Genomic DNA, 9,812 nt, shown 5'->3' on the forward strand with positions numbered 1-9,812 from the left:
TGTCCAGTTCATTACAAAGGAAAAGGTACCGGACACTATTGTACTATTAGCTGGGGCAAGGGGTAGAGAAGGAATAGAATTACTTGTCCACTTTAAGTTCCTACTGCTCGATGTGTAAAGTCAGTCATATGAGAGAGTTGGTTTAGGTGGAAAACAGTTTAATGGTCACATTACCTGAAATGTGAAAGTCATCACGTTAACGTTGGGAGTAACCACCCTGGCTGGGTGTATCAGTTGGTTGGAGCATTGTCCCATATACCAAAAAAAAAAAAAAAAAGGTTTCAATCCCCATTAGGGCAAGTGCCGGGGAGGGAGGGTAAGCAGTCAGTGTTTCTCACATCAATGTTTCTCTCTCTCCCTCCCTTCCTGTCTCTCTGAAATCAATAAACATATCCTCTAGTGAGGATTTGTTTTTTTAATTATAAACTTGGGAGTAGCCATGTGATGATTCCCTAATGAGACACTCAAGGCTGCTTCAAAGCAGGAAAAGTGTTTGCCTTTGAAGGCCTGTGTTGATGCTGATAAAAACGTATGTGACGGTTGTAGGGTGTGGTGGAGAGCTTTCTTCTGACCTGACGCTTACATCCTTTTAGGGGTGATTAATGGCCCACCTTCCCCTGATCCCTCTGTCCTTACAGAGACTGCCTTCCTTGATCAAGTGTTCTGAGATTCCTACTTGTTTTCATGGTCATACATTCAGTAAACCACATTTATTATTGTGCAGAAGGTTTGTGTTGGGCATTGTTCTAGACCCTGGGGTTAGAGAAGTGAAAAAAAAAAATAGATGATAACCATGCTCTCCTCACATTCCAGACGTGACACCAGTGGCATGGGTCATGTGGAAGAGTGATGTGGGCCAAGCAGGGGGGTTGGAGTTGGAGCCAGGATGGCCAGGGAAGGTCTCACGGCAGAGGTAAGTTTGACCAAGACCCAGAAGCAGTGGAGAAGGAGGGGCAGGTGGCATGCAAGGAGCAGCAAGTAGACCAGTGTGCCCAGGGCACAGTGAGTGGGCTAAGAGAAACAGAAGCTGGAGGCAGAGAGGCAACTTGGGCTCCAGCATGGGGCCTCGCTGAGTCATGGTGAGGACTTGGGCATATGCTTATCCTAAAGGATATGGTGACGCTCTGGAAGGTTTGAGGAGTAACCAGACTGGAGCAGACTCACTGGCTGCTCTGTTGAGACTGTGCTGCAGAGGGATAGAGCAGCAGCGGACAAGTTAGGAGGCTCTTGCAGTGGGCCAGGCAAGAGGCCTGGGAGTCTGGGTCAGGGTCGGGAGAGGAGGCTGAATTTTGGTGTATTGAAGGTGGAGATGATAGGGCTGTGTACAGATGGGCAGTGGTGAGGGGTGGCGATGGAGAGGAAGGAGTTAAGATGGTGACGAAGTGTATGTATGGCCTGAGCTCAGAAACTAGATGGGGAACACTTGGGGATATCCTGCCTGGTGGGGAACTCTTGGGAGTCAGTTTTGTACATGTTGACATGTACACGGGGTACCATCAGACATTTATATTGTGATGTCTGGGGAACATTGGATCCATGGGCCTGGAGCTGAGGGAGTAGACCTGGTCTAGAGGGACACATGTGTGGAAGGCCACTTTGAGTGAGGTCACTGAGGGATTGAGTGTGGGAGAAAAGAGGAGGAGCCAGGGAGGGGATGGCCCAGGGCTGCAGGTGCTTAGAGGTCCAGAAGGTACCAGGCTGGCTGTCTTCTTCACTGAGCCTCCAGCACTGTCCATCAAAACACACTCCTGGTTCAGGGAACGCCAGGCCCAGCATTTAAATGGCCACACTGGGCTGACTCGTGTGGCTCAGTAGTTGAGTGTCAGCCCATGAGCTAGGAGGTCACAGTTTGATTCCCGGTCAGGGCACATGCCAGGGTTGCGGGCTCCAATCCCAATAGGGGGCGTGCAGGAGGAAGCTGATCATTGATTCTGTCTCTCCCTTCCTCTCTCTGAAATCAATTTTAAAAAACAAAAATATAAATGGCTGCACTGTCCGTTCTATGAAGACAGAGCAGTGTCTTATACTTACATCTCCAGGGCTTTATATTATGTCTGGCATGTACATGACTGGTAATTGAAGAAGAACAACTTGAATTAATAACTTGCACATTCCTGTGCTTTAAGAATTTTAGTTGTAGAGCTTGTGTATAGTACAGATCCAGTCTGTTGGTGTAAGGTGTCTGTGAGTGAGAAGGGCTGCTCACGGCAGAGCAGTGAGGTTAATGTGGACATTCTGTCCCCTGTGTTCACTGACGCAGTGCTTTCCAGTTTTCTGGTGCTGCTAAAGTTCCCGGTTCTGTCCCATCCCTTCCCTTCCATTTCTTCTGTTCCTTCCTTCCCGCCCTCCCTCTATTCCTCCCTCCCTGTCTCCCTCCCTCATTTCATTCAGAACTGAACCACGAGCATCTTCATATAAAGTATTTGAGATTTTAAAAAAATTACTTGCAAACATATTTTCTTAATTTTTTTCTAAAGGAAGGGGAGACCCCCTTCACTTGATTTTATTTATAACGGAGAATCTTTCAGAATACAGCAGTATTTTGGGGAAATATCATGGAAACATGATAAGCTCTCTAAGAAATCTAATGGTGAAATGTTTTGTGGTTTTCCCTGATTGAATCTGAATGACAATATGATTGGTCTAAGTGCAGAGAAGTTAGTTATATTCCTTGAGCACAATTCCCTAGTTTTCTATCATATTAGTCATATTAAATTGAAACTTTTTTCTAATGGAGCTACCATGCTGTTAAAGGGCTTTCTGCATCCTGTTCCAGGTGTGCTCAGGGATATCCCAGGAAAGATGTGGAAAATCAGGCGTCTGGGACCCAGGTGACCACATGGAGAAAGTACTTCTCAAAGGGCCTCTTTCATAAGATGGACGATGCTTCTCCATCTGGCTTCTCCTGCGTGCCATCTTATTTCAAATTAAAGTCAAAACGGGGAAGTCTGGAGACTGGCTTTTCTTTTCAAAGTTGGAGTCCTTTACACTTGGGAGGTATGGGACTGCTTCATAAATAATATGACATTGTGTAGAAAGACAGGTGACACTATAATGCCGCTGAGAACTGAGATGAGGGGGCCATCTCGCGGAGGCAGGTGGCTGCTGGCGTGTCTGAGAGCAGAGTCATCATGAATCCTGAAATAATACAATAGAAATGGAGGTGCTCAAAACCACTCCTGGGTGCTGTGCACCTGTCTGTGTTGTCCCCACTGAGTTGACGGCTTTGCCCCATTTCATGGCCAAGGAGACTGAGGCTTAGAGAAGTTAAGTCATGTGTCCCATAGCTAGCAAGTGGTCTCTCTTAAAAAACAAATGTTTAGCCGAAACCGGTCTGGCTCAGTGGATGGAGCGTCGGCCTGCGGACTGAAGGGTCCCGGGTTCGATTCCGGTCAGGGGCATGTGCCTGGGTTGCGGGCGCATCCCCAGTGGGGAGTGTGCAGGGGGCAGCTGATCGGTGCTTCTCTCTCATCGATGTTTCTAGCTCTCCCTCTCTCCCTTCCTCTCTGTAAAAAATCAATGAAATATAAAAAAAATATTAAAAAAAACAAAAACAAATGTTTAGCCCTAGTGGGTTTGACTCAGTGGATAGAGCGTCGGCCTATGGACTGAAGAATCCCGGGTTCGATTCTGGTCAAGGGCACATGCCTGGGTTGCAGGCTCAAACCCCAGTAGGGGGCTTGCAGGAGGCAGCCAATCAATGATTCTCTTTCATCATTGATGTTTCTATTTCCCTTTCCCTCTCCCTTCCTCTCTGAAATCAATAAAAATGTATTAAAAATAAAAAAACAAGCCCTGACTGGTTTGGCTCGGTGGATAGAGTGTCGGCCTGTAGACTGAAAGGTCCCGGGTTCGATTTCGGCCAAAAGCATGTACCGTGGTTGTGGGCACATCCCCAGTAGGAGGTGTGCAGGAGGCAGCTGATCGATGTTTCTTTCTCATCGATGTTTCTAACTCTCTATCCCTCTCCTTTCCTCTCTGTGAAAAATCAATAAAATATATTTAAAAAATCAAAAAACAAGACAAATATCCATATAAATTAGGAAGTTGAGCATTAGGAGTAAATGTTACTTGGAAAATTTCTCCTTTCTCCATTAGAAAGTCTGATTCAGAAGGTGCAGGAGCTTGGGGGTCTAGGTGCCTCTGTTGTGCTCTAAAGTGCCCGATCTGTGGCATTTCAGGCGTCAGGCAGGACAGGCTGGTCCTGTCCTCCAGCGCAAGTGAGAGAGGCAGAGCCACCATCAACGCCAGTTAAAACTTTCATGTGGCTGCTCAAGGATGAGAAGCGCTTCACTTGCTTTTCTGGGTGAAATTGCTGCAGGTCCTGGGGCTCTTCACGCTCATTTTCCAGGGTGAGAGCTTGCAGATAGTGGAACGAGCTTGTGCAGTGGCACAGACAGCTGGCTTCTGCTCCTGTCCTGTCTGTGAGGATAGTGTATTATCTGGATTCAGTGGTAATGAAGTAATTCACATGTTTGGTGGGTTTCCTGTTTACATTGTATGAGGTGTTGCAGCTCAGATTGGCCACAGGCTGTTACCTTTGTCTCATCCATTTCTGGGAGTCCCAGAGGGCCCACGTGGAGACGTGCTTAACTGTTGCCCAGCACAGGTCATAGCTTTTCACTCTTACTAACTTGTTTTTCCTCACACGAGCCTTGAGGAAAACTCAGCTGTTCCATTTTACCAGGGAGAAAAACCATTGAGGCACAGGAAGGTCACTGACTGGTTAAGGTGTCCATGCTTCTGTCTGCACTGGGGGACCATGTTCAGCAGCTTTTGTCCTCCAGGGCACAGAGCCCTGATGGTCCCCGTCGTGAGGAAGGTACATGCAGTGAGACACGTGAATGTCTAACTCTAGAGGCAGACGTGACACACATGTTCAACTGGGGGAGGGTCAGAGGCCTGGGTGTTTGCATAGACAGGAAGAGCAGTGAATTGCAAGGGGACGGGGATGGGACCCTCTTTAGGGACCCCACAGATATGGGTGCTATTGCTGAGGGCTCCTGCTGGCGGGAGCTGGGGTTGCCTCCTGGTAGTTTATTTCCTGCAAGGGTCTTGTCTCCTCACTGGCATTTGGCAGTAAAAATGTGAGGCTACACAACCCATAATTTTCTTAGTTATGGTAGGAAACTCGATGATGTGTTTTAATAAAACACCTCTCACTGCCCTCCCTCTGAAGTTGGCTTCGTTGCCTATAAAGTTGCTCATAAACCTAAGAAATGTGCCTGCTTTGCATTTTGCTCCTACAGTGATGAAACCCCTCAACTTTAGAGCTGCCCAAGGCCCTTTCAGAAGGAGTCTTTTCCTTCCTTATCATTAGTTTCTTCATATGGGAAGCTAGGTATCTGAGGAGTGTCTCTGTCTAGAGCAGTGATGGCGAACCTATGATACGTGTGTCAGAGGTGACACGCGACCTCATTTTTTTGGTTGATCTTTCTTTGTTAAATGGCATTTAAATATATAAAATAAATATCAAAAATATAAGTCTTTGTTTTACTATGGTTGCAAAGATAAAAAAATTTCTGTATGTGACACGGCACCAGAGTTAAGTTAGGGTTTTTCAAAATGCTGACACGCCGAGCTCAAAAGGTTTGCCATCACTGGTCTAGAGTGATACTACAGACTCAGTGATAGTATCATGGTTCTTGCACATGTGCCACCATCCACAGTGGAGCTACTTGCCCAAAGTTTAGAAGATGCATTTTAGGAGATGAAAGCGTCTTTAGTTCACAGCTGCTGCCCTGGGAGGCGTCAAACATCAGTAGAATGTTCCAGCTCCAACAGGATGAGAATCAGACAGTCTGTGGAAATCAGACAGGTGTCGTTGGCATCCTTTTTCCTTGAGAGTAAACTGTAGCTTTGCGTGTACATATCAGTAAAGGCCTGGAGGTCACAGAAGACAGTGATTGCTAAAGATACAAAGGTGGGTTAGGGAGCAGAGACATGATGTGTTCAGCTCCTTGAGAAGATAGACTTTTCATTTATCCCAGCTCAGTTTTTATAATTACATACAGATACAAATAATCTTATGCAAAAAAAAAAGGAGAAATAAACTTGACATTACATTATGCATTCACATTACTAAGCAGCCTGGTTGACATTGATTGGATGCATGGACACAGGAGATATGTGAGAGCAGAGGAATGAGGCCCCAGCACCTACCTTCGCACTGTGGCCCTCTGGGCAGCAGGGTTGGCTCTGAAAGCACAGGATTCCTGGGACTCTGAAAAGACAGAACTGAGTCTGGGTTTGTGACAGTCTGGGAACTCTTTTTTTTTTTTTTTTTAATCCTCACCCACGGATATTTTTCTATTGATTTTTGGAGGGAGGGAAAGACAGAAATATCAATGTGAGAGAAACATCAATTGGTTGCCTCCTGTACGAGCCCCGGCCAGGGCCAGGGAGGAGCTTGCAACCTAAGTACCTGCCCTTGACTGGAACCGAACCCAGGACCCTTCAGTCTGCAGACCGACGCTCTATCCACTGAGCCAAACTGGCTAGGGCCTGAGAACTCTTTATGTCACATACATTGGCCTTCTGTGGCTATGGATCTGATGGCTCAGTGTGCTGCTTTCCTGGCCCTGTAACGGGGACTTAGCTGCCCATCGGTTTAGGTTCTGGTGTAGCAAAGTGCTTGCCTTTGAGCCTGTAGTTCTTTTTTTTTTAAATTGATTTTAGAGAGAGGAAGGGAGAGAAACATCAATTATGGGAGAGAATCATCCCATATGCCCCCTACTGGGGATTGACCCTGTAACCCAGGCATGTGCCCTGACTGGGAATCGAACTGTGACCTCCTGGTTCATAGGTCAGTGCTTAACCACTGAGCCACACCGCCTGGGCAAGCTTGCAGTTCTTGTTCTTGTTGACACTGCCGACCTTGGAGCCCTTCTGTCTGCAGCCTCCTGAGCACTTCCTGGGAAGGGTCCCTTCCTCATTTTATGGTGAGGAAATTTCTACCCTGAGAGGTCACATAAGTGCCCCAGGAACCTGCAGCCTGTGATTGTCTGGCCACTAGACACCAGAGCCAGCACTCTGGGGGTGGTGTGCAATAGAGAAAGATGGCCGGGGTGCTGGTGTGAAAAGGCATATTCAGTAGGGCTGTGAGGTCATTATGGCATGCCTCAGAACGGTAAGACACAAGACACTGGTGGAGTTGTGACTTAGGGGACTGACCATCTTGTTGAGAAGAATAAGATGAGGAAGCCACAGGTGTGCTGTGGCCTCATTCAAGGGTCTGTGCAGAAAGACTTCTGGAAGGACAGTCATTTCTGGGTGTGAGGCTGCAGATGATTTTTTTTAACATTTAAAAAATTGATTTTAGAGAGAGGAAAGGAGGGGGTAAGAGAAACATCGGTGTGAGAGAAAAATACCGATCTGTTGCCTCCCACACACACCCAACCTGGGATTGAACCTGCAGCCTAAGCATGTGCCCTGACTGGGAAATGAGCCTGTCACCTTCTGGTGTATGGAATGACCCTCCAACACACTGGCTATGGCTGCAGATGATTTCTTATAACATTTTTGTAGTCTTTTTTTTTTAATAGCATATGTTATTTTTACCAAAAAGTGGAGCTATTGTCAAAAAATAAAGATACAGGAAAAACTCACATAATATTGATTTCCCAAAGACTTCTGTGAAGTTGCAGGTGAAGGATGTGATGACTGGGCCCTGTGAGAGCTTGAGAGGCAGCAGGTGAGAGTTGTGTGTTCAGGGTTTTCTGAAAAGCAGCTGAAAAGATGGGACACCCGGAGCACACTGCGCACACCTGGCATTGCAGGTATGGGGACCTGTGCGGCGGCAGAGTTTCCTCAGCCATGGTTCTGTGGACAGGAGGGACCCTGGGCCTGTCTTGTTTCTTATGAAAGCAACACAGAATAAGAAGGGGTTCAGATCTTGTTCGCTCAGTAGGTAGAACCATGCTCTGCACACAGTGACCTCCTTAGGAAGTGGGGCATTGCCAGTGGAAGCTGGTGGTTGTGCCCATCTGGTATCATCATCAAAGTGAAAGCAGGCTCCAGGCCTTGATCTCCAGGCCTCTCGGCACCTGGGGCTTTAGGGGACTTCTCTCCACTTCTCTGGAGCCTAGTGTCCCACCTAGGAGTTTGCAGCCTGCTCCTCTACACCTAACTGCTCCTCACCAAGAAATCTGCGGTGGACTGGAACTTCCAGTCGTCTGGGACAACTGGCTCTGGTTTCTTGCCCCTGACGCATCTGCCTTCAGCATGGCACGTGCTCCCAGGTGACGTCTGCTGAGCCTGGGATGGCTATGAAAGCTTACTCTACCTTCTGGCCTCCCTTGCACACAAAGATAAATGTGTGGTCATTTTACTTTTGTCCTTTAGGTTTTAAACATTTTAAGTCTAAAACAAGTGTTTAAATCAGGAGGCTTTGTTTTGTTTTGTTTTTACTTTCTCTCCCCTGGATCTGGCCCCAGTTGATCTCTCACCCTCATTTCTGCAGGCACTGACTCTGGCTTTGAATCTGAAAGGCTCAGGAAGTGGGGTGGCAGGTCCCACCGCCTCATCCCTACATGTCCCTGCACATCTGATCATTGTGTATCTTTGGTTTCAATAGCTACTCTGACCTATGACACTCTCCGATTTGCTGAGTTTGAAGATTTCCCGGAGACCTCGGAGCCTGTTTGGATATTGGGTAGAAAATACAGCGTCTTCACAGGTATGTGCTGTGTTGGAGCCCACTGTGCTTTTAATGCTCAGTCTCCAAATCCTTTTTGTGATAATAATAGTTATCTGCTAACTCTCTAACTGTCTTAGTACTTACACCTCTCTGTGTGCGTGTGTTTTCTTCTTTTAAACATTCTTTAGAAAAGGACGAGATCTTATCTGATGTGGCGTCCAGACTCTGGTTTACATACAGGAAGAACTTCCCAGCCATTGGTAAGTACTGCCTGTCACAATGTGTAGTGATGCAATGTGTATGTTTTAGAAGGAGGAAAACAGATTGATAAGTAGGTTGACTTGGATATCCTAGAACTTGTCACTTTGTGTTAATCCTTATGGCAACCCCAGGTTAGTGAGCTGGTGGGTCTAGCCCCAAGTTGTGGCAGAGCTAGATTCCAAACCTAGGGCTTCTGACGGTGGTTTCCAAACGTGAGTCACCATTTGTTACTGCAGCTTAAAGTCAGGATAAGGAGTCCCAATCAGCAATGAAAACGGAGAAGACAGTGCACTGTGAAGGAGTGAATTCTGCAGAGGCTGTGGTTAGATTATATATTTGAGTCTTGTCCTGGGTCAGGGCTGTAGGTCCAGGGTGGCTGAAGGCCGTTGTTCTATACCCATCATCCTCTCTAGTACGTTCCACACGTAGTTGTGGGAGAGCTGAAGGGCAGGGTGGATGGGACGTGTTTTCCCATGACACTAAAGTATGTTTCATTAAAAATGATTCTTCATCATTGTGCCCTGGAGGCGGACAAAAGTTGGGGAACAGCTTGGCCTGGCTTTTGCCAGTCAGAAGACCTGAGACCAGAGGTTTGGGGCCAGGAGGCTACACCTCCTCAATGCCTAGTCTTGATTCGGTTCCTCTCGAAGATGTGGTTTCTTCTGTTCTTCAGAAGTGAGGTGGGCGTAAAATAGCCACAATGCTTGACGTTGGGACACTGAAATGTGGGGAAATGAGACCATTGTCCCCATAGGTTAATACTTAATGATGTGATTTGTCAGGTGCACTCTGTTCTGGTTGCACACCTGCTCTGAGGCTGTTTTGCTCAGCCCTGGTTGCAGGAGGCACAGTTGCCCACTTGCCAATTGAGGCATGCCGTATGGACAGTGCTGTTCTGCAGATCAGATGTCTG

General features: G+C 47.1%; 1 protein-coding gene across 3 annotated transcripts in view; it reads left to right on the forward strand.

Moving 5' to 3' along the window:
• Positions 1–404: 404 nt before the first annotated feature.
• The window catches only part of ATG4B (autophagy related 4B, cysteine peptidase), a 25,296-nt gene continuing 15,888 nt past the window's right edge, over positions 405–9,812 (forward strand). Inside the window, exons 1-4 of one of the 3 annotated variants that reach the window (XM_015561944.1) lie at positions 784–913; positions 8,083–8,230; positions 8,576–8,677; positions 8,827–8,898. In XM_015561944.1, the coding sequence (XP_015417430.1) occupies positions 887–913; positions 8,083–8,230; positions 8,576–8,677; positions 8,827–8,898 (349 nt within the window). In that variant the 5' untranslated portion in view covers positions 784–886. Of the gene's footprint in view, positions 914–8,082; positions 8,231–8,575; positions 8,678–8,826; positions 8,899–9,812 lie in introns of all 3 variants that reach the window. The other 2 variants (XM_006760538.2, XM_006760537.2) reach the window with 2 other exon arrangements.

Source organism: Myotis davidii, unplaced genomic scaffold (assembly GCF_000327345.1).
Source record: "Myotis davidii unplaced genomic scaffold, ASM32734v1 scaffold370, whole genome shotgun sequence".
NCBI classification, from domain to species: domain Eukaryota; kingdom Metazoa; phylum Chordata; class Mammalia; order Chiroptera; family Vespertilionidae; genus Myotis; species Myotis davidii.